This window comes from Camelus bactrianus, chromosome 34 (assembly GCF_048773025.1).
Source record: "Camelus bactrianus isolate YW-2024 breed Bactrian camel chromosome 34, ASM4877302v1, whole genome shotgun sequence".
In the NCBI taxonomy this organism is placed as follows: Eukaryota; Metazoa; Chordata; class Mammalia; order Artiodactyla; family Camelidae; genus Camelus; species Camelus bactrianus.
This window is the reverse complement of record NC_133572.1, coordinates 2939938-2966905: the sequence shown is the minus strand read 5'-3', so window position 1 is coordinate 2966905 and position 26968 is coordinate 2939938. Positions and strand designations below refer to the sequence as shown.

At 55.5% G+C, this 26968-nt stretch overlaps 1 protein-coding gene across 8 annotated transcripts in view; it reads left to right on the top strand.

The window, feature by feature from the left end:
- CRACR2A (calcium release activated channel regulator 2A) overlaps positions 1-26968 on the top strand; it is a 96077-nt gene that overhangs the window by 32559 nt on the left and 36550 nt on the right. For 7 of the 8 annotated variants that reach the window (XR_012503949.1, XR_012503947.1, XR_012503946.1 and 4 more), the window contains 5 exons: positions 2554-2804; positions 7483-7594; positions 8685-8868; positions 12230-12376; positions 25679-25769. Coding sequence is in view for 2 of the 8 variants with exons in the window: in XM_074357334.1 (XP_074213435.1) it covers positions 2554-2804; positions 7483-7594; positions 8685-8868; positions 12230-12376; positions 25679-25769 (785 nt within the window). In the remaining 6 variants the exon portion in view is untranslated. Of the gene's footprint in view, positions 1-2553; positions 2805-7482; positions 7595-8684; positions 8869-12229; positions 12377-25678; positions 25770-26968 lie in introns of those variants that run through there. The other variant, XR_012503950.1, reaches the window with a different exon arrangement.

The window sequence follows — 26968 nt, the reverse complement described above, 5'->3', positions numbered from 1 at the left end:
GATACCACACTGTCTTGATTACTGGAGACTCATAATGTCTTGTAACCAGGTAGCGTTAGTCTTCCAATTTTGTTTTCCGTTTTCAAAGCTGTTTTGGCTGTTCTAGGTCATTTGCATTTTCCTATGGATGTTAGATCAGCTTGTCAATGTCTGCAAAAACCTGCTGTGGTTTTGACTGAGACGGAGGTGAGTCTATAAATGAATTTAGGGAGAAATGGTGTCTCATGGTGTCTCCATGAACATGCACATCTCTCCATTTATCAGCCTCCTTTTTAATTTTTCTCATCAACATTGTGTAGCTTTCCGTGTACAAGCATTACACACTTTTCGTCAGCTATATCCAGAAGCACCTCATATTTTTACCCCCTCTATTGTGCTATGGTTCCTGTACAGTGAACTGCATGTATTTCAGATGTGCAATTTGATGGATTTTGATAGATGTATGTGCCCATGAAACCACCACCGCTCTCAAGATAGCTCACATGGGAATTCGAAATTGCACCTCTTGGGGAGTGATGGAAATGTTTGCTGTCTTAAGGATTTCATGTTTTTGATGCTACTGTAAATGATATTTTGATTTCAGTTCGAACTCCTGTTGCTGGTATACAGAAATACAATCGGCTTCCGCAGAGGGAGATCGTACCCTGTAACCTTGTTAAAGTCACGTGGTAGCTCTTGCAGCGGTTTGTGAATTTCATCAGCTGAAATTCTGGGATGTCAGGTCCCAGTGAGATGACGTATGTTAGGGGCCTGGCAAGAGGACGCCCTGAAGGAATGACAGACAGGTTTATTGGCCCAGTGTCCCAGGAGCAGCCGGCGGGAAGAGGGTAGCGGTGCAGGCACCTTGCAGGTAGTCTGGCAGGAGCAGGAAGGCAGGGCAGCTCTGCGGGGGCTGCGTGTTTACAGAAGCTCAGGTGTTCTCACCATCACTATCCACAAGCCCTTCCTAAGCTCAGCAGTGACTCAGATGCCCTGGGCAGCGAGCACAAACCATGCAGACACCGCCGTGCTCCTTTGGGACTTAAGCCGGGGCAGTTCTCCCTGGGGAAGACAGAATAGAAGTGTCAGATCTGCCTGTGATTAGATGACGGCCAGTTCACACCGTGTAGGGATGAAGACAGAGCCGGGTTTCCCAGCGAGGGGCCGGTCCGCGGAGCCAGGGTGGGCGTTCCTCGTCCAGCCCAAGCAGTGAGACGGTGCGGTCCGCTCTGCCTGGTTGGCTCTGTTACACGGAGTTCATTAGAGGTCGTCTTCCAGCTTTGGGCCCAGATCTCTTGACAAATCTGGACGATGTTGACTGAAATCATGGATGACTTAGGAGCCGGGTGTAACCAGCCAGGACCCTGGGCTGGAGGCACGGCGATTTCCCGTCATTTCTGGCCATGGACACTGGAGGTACGACTAGGACTTCACTTTCCCCACAGAAGGCATTGCACTGCATGTCTGTATTTTTAACTTCAAATATTATCATATATTACAATTTGGACCTACTCTGCTTCCAAAATGTCTTCGGATGGAAAAATCCAAGGGCATTACTCTTCTTTATGATCACATTTAACCCCATTTTTCATTATTAACATTTTATTATTTTGAAACTTCACGGACTTACAGACTATCAGAGCTAAAAGGAACGTTTAAAGCAAGCATCTCTAGTCTGATTCAGATGAGGAAACTGAGGCCCAGACAGGCACTAACTTGTTCAAGGTCACTTAAGCAGCAGCAGAAGCCAGGTTCCTTGTGCCGTCTTCCACGCCATCATGTTTGCAGTGCATCCTCTGAAAAAATGTTTCAAGGGACTTTCTGGTCAAGGTGTATGATTTGTGATTCTGTGTTGGCTAAAGACAGCCCCGATGTCACCAAACCAGGCCCGGCAAGCCCAGCACAACAGGGGGCCTTCTGAGGACGGGGCACACTTTCTTGTCCGTCAGCAGAGGCCGCAGCATGGGAGGAACACTCACCAAGAACATGCTGATTGTGACTAATGTAGGAGAGGAAGCCTCTGGGCCAGGGGAGCTCTCTGTCCTTGGCGCCGCTGAGGAGTCAGGACCCTGTGGGATTAAGATCAAATACCCGTGAGATGAGGGCACGTTTGCATCTCAGCTTCTGCACTCACCACACTCACCTGCTGTGTGGCCTTGGTCAAGACACTCAACCTCTCTGAGCCTGGAGACGATACTCTCTCTCAGAGGGGTGTGAGAAACAGACAGGAACATGGACAGAGGGACCATGGCGTGGTGCCTGCCTCCAAGTAAATGCTCAAGAAACGGTAGCTGGCCTCTCAGGATGTGTGTCGTCGTTGGCTACAATTGGGAGAAAGTCTCTAGCCACCTCCTCTCAATCTGGAAATGTCCGTTTTCCTCCCCCCTCTTCTCCTGGCTCTTTGACAGGCGGGTTGGCCCATTAAGGGCCGTCCTGAGCTTGCGCACGTTAGGGGGCATTGCTAAGAGCAGCAGGGTCGCTGGCGAGTGGGGCTGTGCTCCCTGCCACCCTCTCCCATCTTCTTCCAGCACCCCCCCACCATCCCCACTCCTCTCTCTCATCTTCCACCTTCAGGTTCTGGGAAGACTTGGATGGCTACCCCTGACGGGAGAGTGGTTTCCAGACCCCGGAGACCTGGCCTGGGGAGCCAGGGGAGCCAGGGGAGCGAGGACAGCCGGGGACCCCTGGACGACCGGCCACGTGAGGAGACCCAGGGGGCCCGGGAGCTGGCACTGGCAGAGCTGGCCATGCTGAGGAAGGCGCAGGAATTCTTCCAGAGCTGTGATGCCGAGGGCAAGGGCTTCATCGCCAGGAGGGATATGCAGGTAAGAGGGGCCCTGGGCTGGGCCTGCCCACCCGGAAGACCAAAGGGCCTGGGTCTCCCTCTGTTGGGTTGGGTCCTGCGCCACCAGAGGTGACATCCCCTGGGAGCCAGATCTCCTAGGTTCCTTCTTTTTCTGGTCTTTACTTTCTGTCAGACGAAGGGTGGGGGGGTTTCTCTGTCTGACTCGGTAACTCCCCAGGATTGCGGGAAATGGCGATAGAAACATAAGGGACTTAAGTAAGACATGGAGAAGAACTCTTTGGAACAAAGGCAGAGAGGCACTGACTTGTTGCTTCATAGCACAGCTCTGAGCTGTGCCCAAGCCACTCCCGCGAGGTGCCTCGTGTGTCCCAGGGATGGGTGCGGTGTCGTACCCACAGCCTGGGAGGAAATTTACATGGTACGTCATTTCCATGTCTCCCCAAATATTCTTCTTTTGATAGTCTTTCAACCCTTTAAAAATGTAAAAGCCATTCTTAGCTCCCTGGCTGTACAAAAAGAGACACTGGGTCGGATTTACAGTGCGGGAGTGTGGTTCGCCCACCCCTGGTCTGGTGCCTCTCCACCACCAGTGCCAAAAGGTTCCTCCCAGCGTCTTCCTTAAATCTCTCATGCTGCAGTCATGATTTCACCCCGACGAGAGTGAAGGAGGCACAGGTCCCCCTCAGAACACTGAGACAGCATCTACCCCCCAACCCCCAGCCCTTCCATCACTCGTCTGTCCAGGGCATCTGAGGAGGGACACACAGCTGTGGTACAGGAGGGAGACTCACGATGGTCAGATTTTGTTTTGCAAGTCCGTTTTTTCAGAGGACACTAAAGCTGGGTGGTGAAAGGTGGACCCTCGTTAGTACCCGTCCCACCCCTGCTCACTGTGCGTGCCGCGCAGCCTGAGCCGGGAGGTGGACCTCGAGACCTGGATGGAGACGGCGGGCCTGTCCCTCTCTCCCTGCCCCCACCCCCGGGCGGGGTGCTGTTCAGGCTGCTCCCTGAGTCCTTCCCCATCCGGTAGCTGCGCAAATGGGGGGAGACCTGAGAAGAGAGGCAGCTTAGCCCACGAGTGAGCCCGGGACCGCTCCAGTTTTCAGTAATTGGCCCCCAGATGCCCTTCTGCCCTTGAAACTCATTCCCAAAGTCTCACTCCCTCTGGAGGGCCAGCCTCAGCGGGTTGTGGGGAACTTTGACAAACCCCTGTGAACTCATAATGGTCACTCCCAGGCCTGGGGCCGTGGTGGTCGGAGGCGGTGGTCTTCATGGCAGGACCCCCTTTTGATTCTCTTTCTAGAAAGAAAGGAAAGAGAATTCGCGTTTATTGAGGGTCAACCCTGGGCCACAAGCAGGGTGCAAATCAGCACTCTCCCCAGATCGACGCCAGTCAAGCTGCCCTGAAGCCCACTCTCTCATGACGGCGGGGAGGGCGTGGGGAGTTTAAACTGTTAAGTATACACTGTTAAAGAAATCGTCTGTGTTTGACTGGCTGGGAGCGAAGTCAGAAGCCTCAGGTCCCAGAGGCACCAAGTCAGCCTCCCTCCCTCGGGCCTCGCCTGGTCCAGGCGGGAGGAGCGGCCCGGACATCCCACCAGCGGGTCTTGTGCGTCCGCGGCCTTTCCCGCTCCCCGCTGTCGTGTTCTGAAGTTTGGAGAGGTCAGCTCTTCCAGCTGAGGAACTGCATCAAGAGAACAAAATGCCTTATTGAAGGGCCGCCTCTGCTGGAGGGGGATGGGCTGGAAGGAGATGTGGGAAGAAGCTGCTCTCCTGGAACTGACCCTGGGCTCCCCAGCGAGGCCCCCATGCCCTTGGTTCTCCTGGCAGAACCTACAGACCTCTGCCTGCCGCCATCACCCGACACGTGCTGCTGTGGCCGGTGGCCAGTCCCCGAACCCGCTCATCACCCCCATTCTCACCTTCGGCTCCCAGCATGGCCTCCCAGGATGGAGGAGAGCTCAGGGCATTCGTGCACACCCAGATCCAGGCACCAGGAAAGGCTCTTTAAGGTGGAGGGTGGCTCTGAAGGAAAGGGAGGCTGTGGGCTGGGTTGGGGGGTCTGGTGGGAGGGGCGGCGGAGAAGCAGAACTGGAACAAACCCACACAGAGCTTGCCATCCTTTGAGAAAGCAGCGAGATGGTGAGGCTCCTTCCCTGGTGCTCCTGGTCTCTTTCCTGAGTAACGAAAACCCACTTGCAGAGAACTGGCTCCCAGTCATCCAAGAGGCAGTGGAGAACCAGCCATCAGAGGTGATGCTCTGGGCACCAGGCATAGACAGCCAGCCGCCCCAACAGAGCAGGCACCACAGGAGGAAAAAGGAGCAGGTCCCTGGAGCAACCTGGAGGCACTGGAGCTGGGCTGCCCTGAGGCCAGGGTGCAAGCCCCCTGGGCTCAGGCTCCATGGCCAGACATCCTGCTACTGGACGGCGGACGGTGGACGGCGGACCCTGACCTGTGTGTGCAGAGTTTGGGCAGGGGGTTGAGGGTCTTCAGCTCCACCTGTGGCCCCTTGGACCTCACTTCCTCCTCCACAAGGAGCCCCTCTGTGTGCTCCTTGGAGACTGTTCCTGGCAGAACCGTGGTGAAGATTGCTTTGCAGGGAGGGGTCCCCCAGAGAAGCAGAGTCGTGGGCTGGAGGGTCCCGAGTGGGAACCAGTCCTTCCTCAGCGGGTCAGAGGGACATGGCTGGGCAGGTGGAGGGACTCCTTCAGCTGAGACAGGAAGATGGGGACAGATGGGCGGGGATCTCTGAGGAAACCTAGAGCCTCGTCAAAACTTTCCCCTGACTTTTTAGGGGAGTGTAATGATTACCTACCAGTACCGAGCCCTCCCCTCCCAGCGCTCCCTGTGGGTAATTCTGGGCTTGGCCCAACTGTTAAGAGCCACCTGAGCTGGCCAGCCAGCCCAGCCTGGCCCTGCCTGTTGCTGTGAGTCGTGTTACTGGCACACAGCCGGGCTGTGTCCCCCACGTTCTGTCCACGGTGGCTTCCAAGCTGTAACGTGTGAAGCTGTGACAAAGACCGAATGGCCTGCGAAATCTCAAATGTGATCCTCCTGGCCCTTACAGCAGACACTGGTCGACTCCTGATGTAGGTTAATAAGAAGGCTCTTGAAGAATTTTGCAGTAAATCGGCCTGAGTTTTAATCCTGAACCTGCAACTTACTAGCAATGTGAATTTGTGTTAAGTCTCTTAGCCCCTCGGAGCTGTGAACTTTTTGTAACTAACTCCCAGCGTTAGAAGAGAATTAGCAAGCATGTATATGTAGAGCTCTTGGCCCTGAGCTGGGACCTGGCAATCTCTCCATAAATGCACACTTGTCGGGCAGGGGGGCCTTGCACCCCGAGTATTAACCCAATCCCTGGTGTCCCGGGATGCTTTTTAAACTGTGGTAAAATACACGTAACAAAGTGCCTGTCGTCAGGGTTCCACGTTGTAGCACGGGCCAGAATTTCCTCTCCTCTTAGGGCTGGACACGACTCCACTGCACCCACTGACCACGCCTCGTTTATCCACTGGTCTGTCGGTGGCCACGTGGGTTGCTCCACACCCTTGGGTGTGAATCACGCTGCTACGAGCAGGGGTGTGCATATACTCTTCAAGTCCCTGCTGTCGGTTTTTTGGGGTACATACCCCAAAGTAGGATTGCTGGATCCTATGGCAATTTTGTTTTTAATATTTTGTGGAGCCAACATGCCATTTCCATAGCGGCTGCACTGTCTTTCTGGGACTTCAAGTGCAAGTCATCTCTCCTGCCTCAGAGATCACGAAGGGCCATTTCTGCTGGGGAGGGCACCTTCCCCTCGCACCCAGCTGGTGCCGCGCCGGCTTGCGTCCAGTCTATGTGAGTGGGGGCGGGCTTCCTCTTAGAGGGCAGTTGATAATGTCTAGGGACATTCTCGATTGAAATGACTGGAGACGGGGCTGCCGCTGGCACCTCCTAGGTTGTGCCCTGGGATGCTGTTAAATATCCCATAAAGCACAGGCTGGATCCCCCCCCCCCCCCACCGCCCACCAAAGACTCGCCATCTCATGATGTCAACAGCGTGGATGTCGAGGGGAACCCCAGGCCCCGCCCAGCCGTTGGCCTGAACCAAGCAGGTCAAGGCACCAAGCAGGATGAAGGTAGATCCCACCTCTGGGCCTCACCTCCCCGTCCTGGAGGTGTTCGGTGTGGCTGAGCTCTGCCACAGGAAAGAGAGTGGCTGGTGCTGGCTCAGAGGTCTGAACAGGAGACTTTGGAAGTCTGGAAGGAGGGAGACTTTAGTCTGGATGTAAAGGTGGGTCTTCTAATGACGCATTTGAAGCTATGCATCCATTCGCTTTAAGCTGCACGAGGTCTGTTGCGGGCTGGTGACCAGAAAGGCAGAGAGTCTGGCTGGGGCCCAGGGGGAGACAGCACTGTTCCCTGGCTCTGGGAGCCCGGCCCTCAGCGCTGCTGCTGCAGGACTGTTTCCCATTCCAGGCTCTGGAAAAACACCCAAGTTACAAGACCTCACTGAGCATCACCAGCGGGGCCAGATGGTGGATGTCCCGCTATTCAGAGGGGGAGAAGGATGCTGAAGTGGTCTTCAGAAGCTGCTTCTGGCTTTTGGAGGCCGGGGCCAACTCGAGACACTTGTGGGCAGAAGGGCCAGCCTGGGGCAGCCGTCCGGGAAGAGCCGTGTTAACCAGTGGGGTCTGGATTGTTTTCAGAGGCTCCATAAGGAGTTGCCCCTCAGCCTGGAGGACCTGGAGGATGTGTTTGATGCCCTGGATGCTGACGGCAATGGCTTTCTGACCCCAGAGGAGTTCGCCACTGGATTTAGTGAGTGGTGCCGGGCGCCGGGGCCCTGGGGAGGGGCCTCCCAGAGCTCTGTGAGGTGCACCCCTGCCTCGCCAGCCCCTAGAGTCGCTGTAGCAAAGCTCCTGCTCCCTGAGGTGTCCAGGCTGTGGGTCCTCTGGACCTCGTTTTACGCGTCCACCTCTTTTTATGGGGCTCATACCACTGCCCCCTCGGGGGCACTGTCACTGCTGGGTCCCCTCCTGCTGCAGAATGGCAGGGAGCAAGCAGAGACACTGGCGGAAAGCTCGGCATGGGGGCGGGGAGGGCTGAGATGGGATTGCCAGCCTCTCCTTTTCTGCCGAGATACCGGCAGATGACAGCGACTCATTTCGTTCAGAGTCTGGCTGAGTTGTCCAGGCTGAGGGACACCCGCTTTCAGAGGAATCTATAAAGGGTTTGAATAGACCAGTCGTGCCCCAGGTAACCAGGAGGAAGAAGAACCAGGAGATGCATGAACGAGATAAAGAAACCATGTACCCCCTCAGAGCAAATACTGATCAGACAGTGATTAGAGCAAACGCGGGTCAGAGAAGTCACCAGGCCGGTTTAGCCACACATCTGTCTCACACAAGGTGCCGGACGTTTCCTGAGAAGTATCTGCGTTTCCTGAGAAGTATCTGCGGCCTTTCCTGACCTTCAGAAATTTGTCACTGACTCATGAACGGGAGGCACAGTGGTACTGGGGGCACTGATGCTGGGAGACGGCACGGAGCGCAGGCAGCCAGGCTGCTGGAGGGCACTGGAGAGAAAAGTCTCCTTTAGAGAAGGAATCAGTGAAGAGACAAGTCTAGGCAGACTTTAAAGGATTGCGAACCACAAAGGTGCCGTGGCACCTGCCATGCCGTCTGCCCTCCCCAGGTCGTAGCCTCTCCACCAGACTCTCGTGGGAGTAGGAGAGAGACAAAAGCCAGAACACGGCATCCAAGGATCTTTGCAAGGGCGGAGGCTGGGGGGGGGGGTTCCCCTTTTCTTCCCTCAGCTGGACCTCAGATGATTCCTGGCGGCTGGGAAAGCAAAGGTCCCCCTGGGTGAGTGTCGCCCTAATCCAGACCCTTGTGCCACGCTCCCCCAGGTCACTTCATCTTCAGCCAGAATAAGCCAAGTCAGGAAGACGGAGGGGAGCCGGCGGCCCAGCCCCAGGAGGAGAAGGTGTACCAGACCGGAGGGGAGGAGGACCTGGGCGGCATGGACGAAGACGAGGAGGCGCAGTTCCAGGTGCTGATGGACAGGCTTGGAGCCCAGAAGGCTCTGGAAGAGTAAGTGGTGACGGTGGTCTGGGGGATGGAGCCCGACTTCCTCATCTGTTCCGTTTCGTCACTGAGGCTTCCTACGCGCTCGGCCCGGCCCCAGCTCCTTGCTTCCGGCCGGGTCACTCACTCCACGCAGCCTGTCCTTGGCCATGACCTGTCTGTGTTTCGGGGTCTACGGGCTCTGCTTTCTGCGTTATTTTCACGGGAAACACTCCCCCGCTGTCCATCATCAGCACGGTCCTCAGCTCAGCCCGCCATGCTCCCTGAGCGGTGCTCACCCGTCAGAGGGCTGTGCCAAGCCTTGAGGGTTTTCCTTGAGTCCTGCCTAAGGCTTCCTGTCACCATCAGCTCACCGGGTTTCCACCTCCGCTGGGTCTCTGGGGCTGCAGTGCGCCCTCCCCGCACCGTGCTGTGCTCCGGGCAAAGGCACCTTACGTGGAAGCATCCACACATTGGATCCCTGAGCCAAAGCCCACCTGTTCAGGCAGGTGGGAGGGGACCCAGTTCCGGGCAGCTCGCCACCCGGGCCATCAGCAGCTCAGCTGAAAACGTACGTGCCTGGGACTTTAAGCAAAAGATAATACCACCCCCTTTTCTTTTCTTTTTGGCAAAAAAGCGTTCTGGGATAAAGAGACACATAGATTCAAGCCCAGACATTTCAAGTAAAATGAAACAAAGTGGTGTTGTATCTGGGGCAAGCACACGGCGGCCTGAGAAGCACGCAGTGGCCTGAGAAGCACGGGGCGGCCTGAGAAGCACGCAGTGGCCTGAGAAGCACGGGGCAGCCTCGGCCCCTTCCCCGCCGCCCTTTGCCTCTTCCTGCTGGGGCTCTGGGTCTTGGGTTGGGTGTGTGTTTCATGAGGAACTGGAAAGGCTGGATTATTGGAGCTGATGTGCCCGAAGCTTGGGAAGAGGAGAGACTGAGGGGCGGGGGTGGATGATGAAGAGGAAGGAAGAGAGAGGGGCCTTCACACGGCACGCAGGCCAAAAAGTATGTGCAGCTCGAGAGTCTTTCCGCAAACAACACGACAGGTTGTGCCAGACTTGAGATAGGCCGGCAATAGCCCTTACCAGAAGGGACACCTGACCTAGCTTCTCCAAGGACAGTGACCTCCTGGAGGAGGGGGCTGGAGCGGGCGGGGTGAGCCAGCCCGGGGGCCATCACGAGTCACAAAAGAGGGGCGCCTCTGCTCGCTTCCGGGCACCTCACCGGGGGTGCTCCGAGGACGCCTGTCAAAGGCCTGTGCTGAGCTGAGCCCACATGAGATGTCCCGGCACGGAGGCTCTGGGCAAGGTTCCAGGCGCGGTCTACGGAAACCGACACACAGAGGACGGGGCCCAGAGCCACCGCTGTCCTCAGGGAAGTGAAACAAGAGGGAAGCGGGCCCCTGGGGGAACCAGTCCTGACCGCAGGACCGCAGATGAGGGGACAGGCGGCTCTGAAGACTTCGGAGGTCTTTAGAGATGTCACCGACCGAGATGGTCTGTGTGTTGTGCTGGAAGCAGGGCGATGGACAGCCTAACCCCCCAGAACCCCTTCTCACCCTGCACCCCATATCCTCCCATGAGGAGTGGCCTGCATGTGGCCCAGGCGTGGCCCAGACGTGGCCCAGACGTGGCGGACTGGCGTCTGGACTGCCAGCTCTTCCCGGTGGTCTGGTTGGCTGAGGGATTCAGCAGCTTATGGGCCTTGGCTTATTTTTCATTCAAGATTGAAAGACTTGTCCCTTCTCCAGAAATTCCCAGGGAGGTGATGTGGCCATGACCAGGTGGTTAAAGAGCTTTGGAAGAGCGTCGGGTGGATCTGCAGATTTCACTGGAGGCTCCAACAGGAACCTGGGAGGTGGGAACAGACAGGCCTGGGCCAGCAGGGTGGATCCTGACCCTAGAATGCGTTTACTTCACAACAGGCAACCTGCCACAGTGACGGGAGGTCATCCTTGTGTCTCCCTGAGACCCTTTTGTCCCTGAACCCTTTGCACCACCTCCGTCACATCTGCAGTACAACAGAGCAGACAGCCACACGTGTTCTGTGTGGGGGAAGCGGAACTCACTCTGGGAAGCAGGGAGGCTCTTTACCTCCCCTTGTCTTGCTTCCCAGATTCCGTCATGCCGTCCAGTCCTGTGCTAGCTTTTCAACAGATGATAAATACTTATTGGATGGAAGGATGGATGGGTGTGTGGGTAGGTGGATGGATGGAGGTTCTACACAGGTTGTGGATGTTTGGATGGAATGGAGCTCGGGAAGGAAAGCGGGATGGAGGGGTGGTTGGATACATCAGCTAACTAACCGGAGGTCGGGTCACTTCTGCGTGGGCCTCTCTCCGCTGGGTGCAGAGTAGTGTTTCTGCCCCAGGCACGCCGCTGGCATGCCATACCAGTATCACTTCTGAGTAAAATGTCTCACATATAGTGCTTGTTACACAAGCACAAAGGTTTTATTCTTTATCCTGAGGGTCCCTGCTTATAACCACCTTCAGATCACAGTGGTTTCAGAATTTAATGGAGTGCAGATCATATCGCTTTCTGGCTCAATTTGATCACCGGCTGTAGATTGTTGAGTTTCTCCATAGAGGGAGAGCAGGGCCTGTCGTGTGCGGGGCCCCCTCGTCCCTCCCCTCGCTGATCTGTGTGGCCCTTCGTGTCTCTGCTGCCGAGTGTGCGCACACGTGCCTGTTGGGGGTGCAACTCTGGGCATGTCGCTCTGGCTCTGTCTCTCTGCCTGCCTCCTTCCCTCCGGACTCTCTATTCGTCCTTCCACGTGTGCACACACACCTCTCAGACTTGCTCCTTCTCTTCCTCTTGCCTGCTGGTCACGCCTGCTGCCCCCAGGCCCCTGCAGGGCGCTGCGTCTTCCCTTCCCTGCCCCGCCGTGACAACGGCTTTCTGCCAGCCATCGGATGGCACGTCTTTCCCTCTGAGCTGCAAGGACCGTCCTTCTGGGGGCCACAGGCTCTCTCCTTCAGCTCCATGCGTCTGTCCTTGCCCACGCTGGGCTCCGGTCCCTCTGTTTCTTTCTGGCCTCTAGAGGTGCTCCCCACACAGCAGTGCGGGCTCAGCCCCACCAGCCCCTTGAGGGAGACAGCAGAGCGGAGGCCAGCACGGGACCAGACAGGCTCCCGGCTCCATCACCCACCAGCTGAGTGATCTGAGGCCGCCCTCTTCACCCCCTTCCTCCATCTCCTTGCCTGTAAATGGCGGGGATTGGCAGCACCAGCCTCTCAGGTTCCCAGAGAATCAAAAGAGGAAACACGCATGAAGGAGCCGGCGTGCGGCGAGCTGCTCCGGCCGTCAGTCTGACACCTGGGCCTGTTTCCGGGGCCCCGTTTCCGGGCCCCCCGCGCTCACGCTCCCTTTTCTCCTGCAGCGAACGTGACGTCAAGCAACTCTGGCTGCAGCTGAAGAAGGACAAACCTCACCTGCTGTCCGACTTCGAGGATTTCCTGACCAGAATCTTCTCGCAGCTCCAAGAAGCCCAGGAGGAGAAGAACGAACTCGAGTGCGCCCTGCAAAAGTGGGTACCCGTCTCCGCCGCCCTCGGCACGGGCGCGTGGAAGCCGGAAACACCTCTTTGGTCTCACGTTTGGCGATGCCGCCTTATGGCCGTCTGCCGGGGTGGGGCCGGGCCCTGTGGCTGTCATCACATGTACTTCTAAGCCCTCGCTCACGTTTGTTGGGCCCTCACCGTGTGCTAGACACTGTCCTGGGTACCTGGTCTGCACTAGCTCATTTGGACTCTCTATCATTGTCCCCAGTTTGCTGATGAGGAAATCGAGGCTCTGAAAGCGTGAGTAACATGTCCCAGGACGCACAGCGTGCGGGTGGCAGAGCCAGGATTCAGTCAGACAGTCAGGCGCCTGAGACCCATTAGACACCACTGTACGTGCCTCTGGGCAGTGAGGCCCCAACGCGCCGGCTCTGCCCGCACGATCCGGAGGGGCCCTCAGCCGTCCTGACCGCTCCCTCTCATCCCGCTCTCAGTCTCTCCTGCCATCCGCGTTGCCCCCCAGGGCTTCTCCCAATCATTACCGGTTTCTAGGGCTCCCTTGCCTGGATGAGGCGGCGCCAGGCTAGGTGAACACCAACCGGAGGAGGCAGCGCAGGGGCCGACGCGGTGTCGGCCGGGCCCCGTGCTGCGCAGGTGCGGGCCAGCGGGCGGGTGTCGGTCAGCCTGTGGGAATGAGTGTGTCTTCGGGCCCCGTGCCTGTCCGCGGTCATCCAGCCCACAGCACAGCAATGAGTTCGCGTTCTGTGAACCCTGGTGTCACTAAGGATGGTCTGTAGTCCTGAAGCCTCAGCCAAAATGCAGGCTGGTTCAGGTAGAGCGTGGAAGCACGCCGAGGAGGTCCTCTGCATGCCTCTGGTCCCACCTGGAGATTTGCTCGTGTTCCATAAAAATCCCCAATAATTCCAGCACAGACCACTGGCCCTTCCGTGCAGGTGCTTCCTACCAAAGCCTCCTGGGGTCCGCACTGCAGTCTGGGCTGACGTGGCCTTATAGAAAGCACACAGGCCCCTAGTTCCAAGAGAGCTGGCTCACCACATGTGCTCCTGTGTAGACCGCTGTCCACGCCCCGCCCTGAGCTCCCTGTCACCCGGGGCGTCCCCTGCAGCAATTCTAAAAACTTGCTGAGGTCCACGGGGTATACACAGGTGTGGAAAAAGGACCTGTCGGACCCTGCGTTAGGAGAAATTGTGGCCAATTGGTGCTGGAGGACACACGGTCTGGCGAGAGGAGTGTTAGGGACTGTGGGGAGGGCCTCCCGAGGCCCGGCGGGAGGAGGGGTTGAGAGTATGCTCTAGCGAGTCTTCCACCAAGTAAGCCAGGACTCAGACGGAGCCGAGTTTCAGTCTTAGCTCTGCTACTAACCAGCTGTGTGACGTCGGCCCAGTTACTTAACCTCTCTGAGCCACAGCCTCCTCATCTGTCAGACAGGGATGGGAACAGCGTCCGTCTCGGAGAGATGCGAGGACTAGATGTGATGACGCGTGTCAGCATTCGGAACAGCGTTGGCCCACCGCACGTATTCGGTGAATGTTAAGGTCGTCATGTTTATCACTGTTTTAAGTGGGGATGTTTGTGAGTCGTGGAGGATCTGCCTGGCTGATGTGGAGCATTTGGGGTGAAGCTTAAGGACCCCTTTATCCTTCCAGACAGCATGATGTAGAGCTTTGCTACCAAAGTCCAGCCTGGGGACCAGCAGGAAGCTTCTGGGGAATGCGGAGTGGCAGGCCTTGCCCCAGCCCCATTGACTCTGCATTTTAACAAGGTGTCCAGGGGCCTCCTGTGTGGACGTGAGAAATGGGGGCTGGGAATCGGGAGATCTGGGTTTGAGTCATCGGCAGCTTTCCTACCCACTGGCTCTGTGACCTCGCTCTGGTCTCCGGGCCTCTCTGAGCCTTGATTTTCCCACCTGTAAAATGAGGGGCTGGATGAAGTTCTGCCCCTCACCACCCTCCCCTCAGACCCCAACAATGGTCGCCCCGAGGAGCCACAGTGAAAGCCAGGCGGCACCCCCAGAGGGGACGCTTCCCTTGCTGACTAAGGAGGTGAGGGTCACTGTGGCCTGTGGCCCAGAACCCTACCTGCAGGGAGCGCCCCTGCTGACCTGCACTCCCGCAGGGAGAGACCCTCAGCCCTTCCGTCCATCTCTAAGTGGCCTTTGTTCGTGCTTCCATCCCAATTCAATGATGGTTTGAACGTTCCTGAGATGGAAGTCAAGGTCACTCTTGGCTGCATGGGCAAGACTAGCTCAGCCAAGACCCCCAGCTCTCTGCACCCACCCTCCGCAGGCACCCCTGCCGGCTGCACCTGCCCCGGGCCAGCTGACGAGGCCCCCTCCCGGGTGGGGGGCTCTGGTGGGATCCGGGGCTCGCTGAGCTCTCCGGCAGCCCCTTTCCCGAGTGTCCTCTGGTGCAGAACCCGAGACCTGTAGCCACGGGCGGAGCCCTGAAACAGGAGGCAGGAGCACCCCGAGGTCCCCTCCCCAGGCCCTGCCACTGGCCAGCTGTGTGACTCGGGCAACTTGCCTTACCTCTCTGTGCACCTGTTTCCTTGCTGGCAGGGGGAGAGAACGGGATTTTTCAAGCTTTCTGATTGTGACTCACCAGAAGAGATGCACTTGGCTTTGCTGCTCCCACACACGTACACGTGCGAGTAACTGAGACAAGGCCCAGGAAACGTGCTCACGCTCTTTCCGGGTGACCGGCTCTGAGGTTTTCAGGTAGTTTTTTTTTTTATTTATTTAAAATTTTTTTATTTTTAAATTTTTTAATTCTTATTTTTTATTGAAGTGCAGTCGCTTGACAGCACTAGAGTCAGGTGTACAGCAGAGTAGTGTCTCTATGTTCTCTTCTGTTAAAGGGAAAAAAAACAGAGTGGTCACCTCCTGCTCCTGGGTTACACCTGGACCACATACCCTTAGAAGTCCTTGCAGCTCCGAGGTCAGACAAGAAACCAGAAACCCCAACAGGGCGCAGAGGGTTTGAGTAGGAGGCTTTCTGGGTGACCCAGGGTGAGGCTGTGTGATTCTGGGGCATCTCCTAGGAGACAGGTCTGGGGGTTTGGGCTTGTTTGTGGGAGGGGCGCGGTCTGGCGGGGAGGGGAGAGAAAGGACGGTCTGCGGAAGGGTCTGATCGGGCTGGAGTCGGGGGAGTCCTGAGGACTCTCCACGCGTCACCCAGGCGCCTCCACAAGCTGGCCTTTCAGTGCCAGGGCCACTCCGTCAGGGAATCCATGCTGGCCTAGGGAGGGTGACGAGGCAGGGCGGCTGCGACCCGCCCAGGGCTGGGCCCCAGGAGGACGGTCCACGTAGGGCTGCACCTCGCACGGAAGGGGTACTTGCTCTGTGCCAGGCTGAGTTCAGCCAACAGAACACAGAGTCACCATCTTTGAGGAGTTTGTGATCAGACCGATGGGCAGAGCCGTCAAGATTCCGCCGCGAAGCTGACCGGGAAATCCATGCTGTTGAGACTTGAGGCAGCGTTGCCACTGGCAGCAGCACCCAGGCTCCCTCCTCCTTTTCCAAACCACACACCTTCTTCTCCCACAGGACCCAGAGAGATGCCACTGACCTGGGGGCAGTCCTGTCCCCGGCTCCCCTGCCCCCTCAGAGTTAGTTTCATGGCTGTTAGTAAGGTCCCCTCAGCTTCCCCCAGGGTCACCTCCAGGCTCTGGGAGGGAGGAGGACGCAGCGGGTCGCATGCTTGGGGCTGACATCTCGAGGCTGATGTCAGGAGACCCAGGCTCCGGGGCGGTGTCAGAAATGGCCCGGGGCCTTCCCTCACTGCTGTGGATTTTCTTTTCTTACCCTGCGTTTCGGGAGCAGGGGAAGGAGGCAAGTCTAGGACCATCCAGCCTCCACCCTCTTGTCCTTTGGGACAGAGGGTTGAGAAAATCTCAGATTTGCGTTGGCATCTGGGTCAGTGTTGACTCTGGTGCGTGTCCACTGGGAAGCAGCTATGGCCTCCTGGGTCAAGGTCAAATGCACAGACCTTGGGCTAAAGTCCAGCTCCCCTGCGGCCGCTCCGGAGTGGGCACATTCCCTCAGCACCCCCACATCCCCCCAGGAGGAGAGGGTCAGATTGCACCCGTGCCACACTTCTCTGAGTCCACCACGCAGAAGCTCGGAGAACCTGACCTTTTACGATGAGAGACGTAGTGCGACGTGAGGAAGAACTGACCCTCAGAATTAGGAATTCCTTTGCCAGAGAAACCACCCTCCCCGTCACCTTCGTCTGGAAAGACAAGCTTGAGCTCTCTGGATGCAAAACCATGCTGTCTGGAGAGTCGGACCTTTGACCAGACTCGCCGGGGGATGCTGGGGCCCCACCCCGGGACGGCCCCGTTGTTGCCTTGGTCTGGGGGTGGGGCTTGAAGTCTGCGTTTATAAAATATCCCGAGAGATTCTGACTTCCGACCAGAGTCGGGATCTGCTGGAGAAGGCGACCTGATTGAGTTCCTCACCAAGACAATAACCCCGAGGGTGGGGGTCAGGATGGATCAGGCTGCCTGGGAGCTCTGAGCACTCTGGAGAAAAGCGCTTTCTAGATCAGAGGCAGGCCCGGCTTAGTCCTCGGCCGCTCAGTAGCCTGGACCACCACCCTAGCCGCCTGGACCACCTTGGCCTTGACAAACCTGGCAGCGCCCCCCACACCCTCATTGGAGTCGGTTCCTCGTCTGCACAGTCTGTCCAGCTGATTCGGGCCTCAGGCCGTTTCTCAGGAGCAGGAGGGGCCCTTCAATTCCAGCCCCTGCCCTGCCGCTGTCCTGCAGCTTTCTGTCCACACTGACTTCCCTCAGCTCCAAGCGGGTGTCCAGACCAGGCTGCGTCTTCCAGCCTGACAGACGGCCCCAGCTGTGACACCCGGGACCCGACAGAGCCCGAGGGCTGGTGTTCGGTGCTGTGGGAGGGGCATCGCTCCCTCACCTTGCCGCCGGGTCGGGCAGCGGTGGGAGCATCGTGGGGATGACATTTGTGGCGAGCCTTCGCTGCATGGTCCTTGAATGTCGGCTTGCTTCAGGATGAGCAGGGAGCCTCGCGTGGAAGGTGGATTCCCAGGTCCCTCCCCGAGGGAGTCTACGTCAGTGTGCCTGGGGAGGGACCCAGGAACGTGCATCTTAGTGCGCGTCCCCAGGGCTTCTGATGCAGGCGGGCCCCAGACCACGCGCGCGCGGAGAAAGGCTGCCCCACTGGCTTCTTCTTCCAGAAGGTGTCAGCCTGCAAGGGGCACTCCCAGGGGCCCTTCCAGCCTATAACTGTGCACCTGCTCTTGGCATGGAAACACGAGGTTCTCGGTGCGGGTTGGTGAGGCTGTGGCTCAGCCACGCACATGTGTTTTTTAATTGGCATGTTATTACCTGAAGCCGAAGCGCGTTGTTAACATCGCCCCGCGAGCAGAGTGAAAGGCGAGGGCTCTGTGCGCTGTTGGCGGCGTGGACATGATGTGTAAACCTGACTAGTGAAAAATGGTTTGCTTTATAGGACAGGATAAAGCTGCAAAGCTGGTTTATACACGGCAGCAAAATCTAATTAGGGAGAAACCATCCATCTTGAAAATCCAATTGGCGATTTTACAACCTTTGCAGAATTTTCTACAAAGTCTTATGTTTTCCTTTCATTCAGCTGTACTTCAGGTTTCTGTGTGTGTGTGTGTGTGTGTGTGTGTGTTTGGGTCGGGGGCGGGTAATTAGGTTTATTTAATTATTTTGTTCTTATTTTTTTAATGGAGGGACTGGGGATTGAACCCAGGACCTTGTGCATGCTAAGCACACACTCTACCACTGAGCTAGACCCTCCCAACTTCGTTCAGCTTTACTCTAATCACATGCGCGTGTGAGAGAGAGAGACAGGCAGACAGGCAGAGACGGGGACAGAGAGGCATTAGACAGACTGAGAGAGACTGATTTCGGGGGAACAATAAAATCCCAAGTGGATTTTTCTAGTAAGAGCTTCCTTCTGCTGCCGGATCCTGCAGTTACCTGGAGAAGGAGGCAAGGGGCAGTGTTGAGTCTGAGTCCCTCCTACTGGCCTCATCCCAACTGCAAAGCTGGCGCAGGCTGAACTTGCTTCCGTTTTCTTCTCTGGCAAATAGCAGACTCATTGAGATGTTTCTGGTCCGGGGTCTTCACTCTGTGATCAGAGGATGAGGGGCAGGGATAGGGGAGACACAGGAAAAGGGTCAGTCCCCCATGATCGTGGCCCTCTCCGTCCGGCGGTACAGTCGGTCGGCCCCAGTCCTCGCCCCAGTCCATGCTCGTGCCATGATGGACAGACCCCAGATGGAACTTGGATCACTGCAATCCTAAACACAGACGTTTGGCATTGGCAGCTTTAAATCGAGGTTGCTGGGAGGACAGTGTGGTATTGCAGATGGACACGCGACTGGATCGAGGCCTGGATTCTCCCCCTACCCTGGCCCGGGAACCTGGCTGACCACAGACTGGCCACTTTGCTGCCTCGGCCCTCATTCCCTTCCCGTGGGACACAGGAGGCTTTCAAGCACGCAGTCTGTGATGGGAGGGAGACCCTTCCTCTATCTGCATCTGCCTTTCACCAGACTCTGCAGACCAGAGCTAGGCAGGCCAGCCCACTACCCATCCACACAGAAACTCAGAAAACCAGAGCAACAATTCTCCAAGGCCAGTGGCCATTTTGGACTTCTGTCTTGAGTTCCATCTCCTGAAATTTATCTAAAATGTAGACAAATGGCCATTTGTTCTGTCCAAGGTCAAGACTCCACCTTCATTTAGGGAGAAGACGCTACATTTTTCCTGGAATAATTTCAGCATATCCTGTCTGGAGCCTAGAAGCTGGACCAGGTGACTTTCTGAGATCCTTTGTTCCTAATCAAAGGCAAAGCAGAGAGGAAACAGGAGAAAAATATGTTGACCGAGTAATATTCTGTAGCAGGAAGGCCTTGGCCTGTGTGCCGTGAGCTGGAACCCCAGTGGTGCTGAGTGTTAACGCCGTCCTCCAGCTGGTACCTCAGCTCTCTGGGCACAGTGCACTCTGTGAAGGTTAATTGATTTCCCGCGCCTGTGGGAGGCTGGCAGGGTCAGTTCTTGCTCCCTGCAAATTATCTCTGAAGGCCTCTCGGAATGTAAGCCTTGTAATTACCTGAGAATCACTATTCTCAGCCCTCCTTCCTTCCCACATGTCCCATCCATAACTCTTCAGTCCCTCTGTTCCTGTTCACGTGCACAGCCCATGCGCGCGCACACAAACACACACACACACACACACACACACACACACACACAGTCATCCTTCAGAGAGGCGCATCTTCTGAACTCAGACGCCCTGGATGGTACAGCATCCTCGAGCTGGGACCTGGGCATCTCAGCCTGGCGCTCAGGGGGCCCCACCCTTTCAGACCCATCACTTCCCGAGCAGCATCCTCAGTACCAAAGTGTTGTCCTTTGGCAAGGAAACTGCGGAAAATCTCCCTCTTCTGGACTCAGCCTTTCTTAGCTTTTCCCCTGAGGACCCTACACCCTCCCCACCATCGCAGCAGGGGGCCTTCTCCCGCTTCCTGCCTCAGCCAGAGCCCTGCAGTCACAGGTCACAGAATTGTGTCAGCTGGAGCTTGGAAAGGGCCTGCTTCATGGTGTGTGGCTTCTTCTGCCTGTTCCTTTCCTCTGTGCCACTTCAGCGTGGACTTGAAGTTCATAAATGCTCAATTCCTGGTGTGCAGAGACCATTCTGGAAGTCCAAATTGTTTTACCCCAAATGTGGCTTTACGAAGAATTTAATCAGTACTTTGTAATGTTGGTGGCTACCCAATGGATCTCTCTCCACACAGCCTTCTCTCCTGAGCCACCCCTCTGTGTCCGTCCCACGTCTTCTGTCCCTCCTGCCTCCCTGCTTCTGCACACATCCCTGCACACACCAGACAGCTGCGTGATTTTCCTTCAGTTTCTACTTGCCTCTTGGCTGAAATCTGAAGGAATTTTAGAGAAACAACTTTCAAAATGGGATCCCCAGGCCTCTGGAGGATCAGAGAACTTATTTAATTAGAATGTAGTAGATGCAGTCTCTCTGCTCCCTGTCACGCTGGACAAGCATTATCTGACTTAGTCCTGGTGACTTCTTTCTGACATAGATGTTACCACCTGATTTTCCAGATGCAGAAAACCTCAGGCTCGCTGACATAAGATGGCTTGTCCAAGGCCAGAAAGCTTATCAGTGTCAGAACCAGGATTTGAACAGAGGCTTTGTCACTCTGAGTCTCATGAACTCTAAGCCAGCTGTAGCTGTCAGCAGGGGATTATGGCCTAGACCACCCTGGACTCTGCAAGAGGGGCTATCCAGCCATTACAGGGAGACAGAAAGGAGAGGGTAAATAGTCGTGATCATGACTATTACCTACTCTCCCTGGCTCCTCATACGTCTGTCCTCTGTCCCCCTGAGAACTCATGTTTCTTTCCCTCCCTCTCTTTTCTCTCTCTCTTCTTTGTCTCCTCCTTCCTCTGTTGCTCAAAATAACTGGGCACAGATGGCATAGAATGAAATAATTAAACACATCCCTGGAGGAGCAGAGTGTTTTGAGAATGGCTAGTAGAAGACAGATTGCATATTTATGCCCACATGTTATTAATTAGTAGCTCAGAGAGCTTTGTTATAGATTGTTCTCCTTGTCTTGTTCAACATTTTTATTAATGGCATGAATAAAGGGAGATGAGAGAAAATATTTTGTAGTAATAAAAAAAAGTTCCATCCCTAAAGAAGATATAACAGATACAAACCCTTATGTACCAAACAACATAGCAACAAAATACATAAAGCAGAAACTTGGAAAAGCAAAAGGAAAATTGATAAAGACAAAACTTTAGAAGACTTTAGCAAACTTATCTCAAATTTGACATTCGTCTAGCAAAAAGCAGATTAAATATACAAAGTATTTGAAACATCAACCAGCAAGCTTGACTTAATAGATGACTGTGGAGTGGTTCTATGAGACATTCTTCTCATAGAACTTATGTAAAAACTGATCATATGGGGCTACAAAGGAAAGGCTAATAGATTTCAAAAAGTAAATTCCTTACCAATATATTCTCTTACAATAATACAATAAAACTAGAAACCAGTAATTTGTATATTTTTAAAAATGTTCCTCTAAGTAACTCTCAGATAAATAATCAAAACCGACATTGTGGATTATTTGGCTTACATTATGATTGAACATTCAAAGTATCAACACAGCTTGGAAGGTCACTGAGCAACCAGTTGGGACCCATTAAGATAGTGACAATCTAGAAAGATGGACTGAATCTAAACAAACATAAAATCTAACAGAATTACATTTGAGACCTTGCCAAAATCCAAAACGCCAGTGGCAGAAACACAAGGTGGGAGGGAGAGGATTCAGTGGTACCATCTTTAAAACAAAAACAAGCACACAGCCATAAGGTTTAGAGGTTTCAGCTGACAAACAGGCTCGGCATTCATCCACTGTAGTGTGGCTGCCAAGAAAAGTGAATGTGCTTCTGGGCTGCATGACTAGATACGTGGCGTCCGGATCAGGAGAGCAGTCATCCAGCTCCCACCTGCACCAATCAGACTCAATCAGACTGGGCATTCAGTGTGGGGCTGCGTGGACTGAGAAGGCTAAATTAGAGCCCATTCAGAGAAGAGTAAAGGGGACGACGGTGAAAGGACTTACATAGAGGACAAATTCCACGTAAGATGTGGCTGGCGGAAATGGAGAGGCGTGGCCTCAACTCAAGGCGACTCCTTCAAGTCTTAACACTGTTTTAAAATATCTGCAGAAGATGCACAAGGTCATAGAAAGGACATATTTCTATGGGGCAGAATATTCCATAGAAGAAAGAACTGCTTAGAGACCCAGCATTCCCTGCCACTGGGGCCGTTCTAACCCAGTTTGGGTGAATACTTGGTGGGGATATGGTAGCAAGGATTTAACACTGGAAAAATAGGTGGCTGGATCAGGCAAGCTTTCCAACCCTGCAGGTTTTGAATTCCCCTGGAATCCGGTATTCCCCCAATGTGGTCCATGGTCTTCTGAGTTTGGTAGCCAAAGCCTTAGTTAGCTGTATTTCCTACAGATTTGCAGCCTTAACAGTTTGAGCACAGGCCCCGTGGGTGACATAATGTCTGAGTGTTCACAACCTAGTTGCGACAGCATAAACCCAAAAGAAACCACTGTTCAGGACTTTAAAATGAAATGTTCCGGCAAAGACGTGTGGTGTCCTCGGAGGTCTGGGGTGGGGGGCAGTGCGCTGGGATTGATGGGGAAGTTCTCTTGGAAGAAGACCCCGAAGTCTGTTTGCGCACATCAGGCCGCACGAGTGGTTTCAGAGACGGTGGCCACAAGGGGTGGTTAATGAGCAAACATAACGGGCCGCCTCCTTCCTTCAGGGGCAGGACGCGGGGCGCCCGGCGCCGGGCTCTCTCCCGAGTCTCCCCCGGGGCCTGTTCCCACGGCCGCTGCGGGGCTCCCGGCGGGCAGGCTGCTGGCGCCGCAGCTCCTGCTCACCTGGGGATGCGCCGCGGATGGGTTGCTCCATCGGGAGGTGGTGTTGACCAGGCTTTCCGTTCTTCATCTTCCTGATGGTCTCTGACCCTTTCCAAACCCAGCAGCCTTTTCTCCTCGAAACCAAGACCGTCCTCCTTTGTGGGGGGCCGGCCCCCGCCCGCCGCAGCCCCTGACAGCAATTACGACGGTAAATCAGACCTGACATGTGCTTAGGCTTCGTGGCTCCCACCGCTTTGCCCTCCCGTTCATCATTGCAACGAGGCCGGAGGGAACTCCAGCCCTGGGGTCGCAGGAGGTCGGAGCACTTACCCAAGGTCGCATGGAGGAAATGAGCCGGCTCTGGGATCAGAACCCCGGTCTCCTGCCCCCTGAGCTGGTTCAGTGATGCGAGGGGTGTGCATAGGGCCTTCACGTTCCTATTCCCGGGGCTCAGGTGTCCAGCCCTGAGTCAGGGCTCACCCTCTGTAGTCACTTGGGCCTTGGCAGGAGGCCAGCTTTGTTCAAAAGCATTTCCAAAGTGTGGGTTCCGTGTCTGAGTCCGCTGGGGTCCAGGATGCTGGACGCCCACCGGGGTCCCAGGGCCTCTTGGCGGCGGGCACATCCTTTGTGGTGAGGGCTGGGGGAAGGTTCCCTTCAGAAGATCCATCTATCTTTCCTCTATTTCTTTTTTGTTTTGTTTTGAGCAATTTGCAAAGTTACTGACTTCACGACAACAAACTGACATGTGAGCACAAAAAGCATAGAGTTTATTAATTTAATTAAATAAAATTTCAAGTTAATATAACACATTTAATGATAGTGTAAAATGAATGCCCTGCGTGGTTATTAGGCCTGAATGGTAAACAGCTCATATGAATGGCTGTAATTAGTATTGCTTTAACAGCACCAAATCCATTTTTAAGTTTTTCTCATCTCCCTTTATTAGTTCTCTGGTACCCATGTGGCTGGAATCACTGTCTCTAAAGTTTTCCTCAGTACCATTTGCATCTAGCATCTGAATTTCTTTGCACACAGGAAGAGAAGTCCAGGGACCAAGGGAAGACCATCTTTCTTTCTGGAATTTTCATGAAAACGTATTCATTTGTGTCCCTGGGGTGGCCCTGTTCCACAGCAGGTGACTTCACTCCCTATTTCTTGCCACGATTTCCTTGTAGTTGTTATGGGTTAGCTAAGAACCAAAGTGACAGTCCAAACATTTGTCATTTACCAAGACAAGATTTCTCACTCTTAGCCAAAAAGACACGTGTTACTCTGGGGACGGGGAACCCAGTGGTGAACACAGAGCCTCCGCTCTTGGGGTCTTGGAGAGCTGTCCTCTCTCGCTCAGCATTCCCTGGGCCAATGTCATATTCACTCTAAGTCAGGCTGGTGGTCTTGGGGGTCCAACCAAGAAAGGGAGCAAAGACAGGTGAGTGACCTGGACCACGGAGACCCACACCAGTTCCTGTGTTTGGGTCGGTTTTGTGGTTTCTGTAGGACTGGAAGGATGCCAATCAAAATGGCAGTCTGTGCGTGTGGTTGTCAGTGCTCCCCCAACAGGCAGCGAGTGAGGAAGGGCAGGCGGTGGGCTGCGGGCAGCCTCGGGCAGCAGGGAGGGCGCCGGACCAGAGTCCCGGGGGACATCAAGATACAGGAGGTGTGTATTTGAAGGGTGGAAGGCTCTGAGGAATGAATGCTTTCCCATCCTTGGTGTGTTCTTCAGAATCTCCCTAGTACTTCTTAGAACTGAGAACCAGGGCTCTTTCCTCAATTATAAAAGCATGTTTCCTCGAGTAAAGGACGCAGAGGGGCAGCGGTTGCGTTTAGAAGGGCAGGTGCCGAAATTTGCGGTAGGTGTGTGTTGTGTGTTCCGAACAGACCTTGAGAGCCACACCATCCACCTGCTTGCTGGAGCCTAGAGCCCCCGTAACAGGAGACAAAGAGGGGAGGGAGGGGCCGCGAGGGCCTTTCATACGCCCTCTTTGGACAGGAGGCGTGAAGACGCAGTCCCCTGGGAAAGCCACGTGTAGTCACTTCCGGTCCTGGTTCAGGTGCTAACACCCGGTCCCTCCGTTTGAACTTGGGGGAGGACCCGTTACCGGGAGAGAAGGAGGAGCCGCCCTGGGGTGGCCCACAGACCTTGTCCCCGAGCCACGTCTGTCTCCGTCTCCGTGCAGGAGCCCAGCTACTTACTTCCTGTCCTGTGGGGCTCTCCAGAGGAGGAGAGGATGCTGAGAGCAGGGGTGAGGACGTGTCAGCACCACCCTCAGCATTTAACCCGCCTCGCCCTGTGCCGAGACGGCCTGAGCCCTTGGCCAGGTGTGGGGCCCTTCCTTTAGAGGGGTGTGGTGACGGTGGTGGCGGTCACCACCAGTGCCCCTCTGGAAAATCTGCTGAGAAGTGCGGGTCACACAAAGTTCAGCACACAATTTCCAGGCGAGTACAGTTCAGACGGTGCTGATGGAGCTGGGCAGAGGGACAGCATCCAAAGGGGGAAAGAGAGAAGCCAAGAAACCAAGCAGAAAAGAAGCCAACACGACACACCTTTGTGCTGCCGACACCACAGGGATCAGTGGGCAAGCAGATGGTGAGCGTAGCAGAGGCAGGTGGGCTGCTGCTGACGCCGAGCAGAGGACAGGAAGCTAGAGCCGGGGGAGTTACGGCCAGGAGACAGGAGGACGAGAGGGTCCGGCCAGGCCCCTGGGGTCAGCTGGCCCTGCAGCCTTGGCTGACCTGACCTGCGATGCGGTCACCCTCTCCTCCCGGAGCTCCGGGACTCCCCACCGCGGGACAAGGGGGTCTTGGTGTCGATCTCATCAGACTTTGCTTCTGTCGGCAGGAAAATTACTGCTTATGACGAAGAAATCCAGCACCTCTATGAGGAGATGGAGCAACAAATCAAAAGCGAGAAGGAGAAGTTCCTCCTGAAGGTAAGAGCGCCCGTCCCGGGGTCTGGTTGTGGGCCAGGCTGAACCCTCACCTGCCCGGACCGCCTCCCCCTACTAAGCCTGCAGGGCGCCCGCCGCCCACCGCACTGTTGGCTTCCTGTTTCTCTGCGTTGTTGGTTTTTTCCAAGGCAGTCGTCACCTTCAACATGGTGCATCATTTACTGGTTGGTTTATTCTTATCGACTATGATCCACCTGCTCCTTCTAACATGTGAGCCCCATAGGGGGAGATCTTTATCTGACGCACTGACACAGCCGCAGCACCTCCACCACGCCTGGGGCATAGTCAGCAGGTGCTCGGCGTGTGTGTTGAATCAATGAATGAATGAACAAGTGAGCGAACGAAGGAAGGAATAAATGCACAAAAGGATGAAGGTACCTTACCAGTGGGAGCAGCCTGAAGCCTGGGCCAGGCCTGGGCCGGTCCCGAGACCTACACGGCAGGCACCCCCGAGCGCACCAGCCCGTCCCGCTCCATGCCCAGCAGCCCCCTCAGTAGACCCAGGGCTTCCCCCTTCCCCTTCGGCACCTAGAGAATTTAACTCCCAGAGCAACGCAAACTCCTCCCCTTCTCAATGCCCGGGGGAGAGACGTCAAACTCACACCCCTGCTTCTAGCCTGTCCTTCGCCTTCCCCCAAGCCCTGATGTTTGTCTTGGGAGGTCAGAACCAGTGACGTCCCCTCCTTTTCCAGGCTAAGCAGGGTCCTTTGGGGGACACATTCCTTAAACAGAGCTACAGGGAATGCTCTATGATCCGTTTTTGGATTATCCACTGAGTGGGTTCTCAGCAGAAAAGTCTTCGGTCTCAAATGGCGTTCTCCTGGCTTAGTCCAAGCCATGACAAAAATACCATAACCCGGTGGCTTATACACAACTAGTATTTATTTCGCACAGTTTTGGAGGCTAGAAGCCCACGGCAGTGGGCCAGCACGGCCGGGTTCTGCCGAGCGCCCTGCTCCGGGCTGCGGGCTGCCCACCGCTCTCTCTGTCCTCGGGTGGACAGGCAGGCCCCCTGGCATCTCCGATGGGGGCCCGAATCCCACTGACGTGGGTTCTGGGGCCCACCTCCTGGGGCCATCACCTTGGGAGTTAAGAGTCAGCATAGAATTTTGAACACGGGACCCCGTCACCCGCTGCCTCTCAGCGCAGATCTGAGCTGTTGTCAGGCCCCTTCCCTCTTC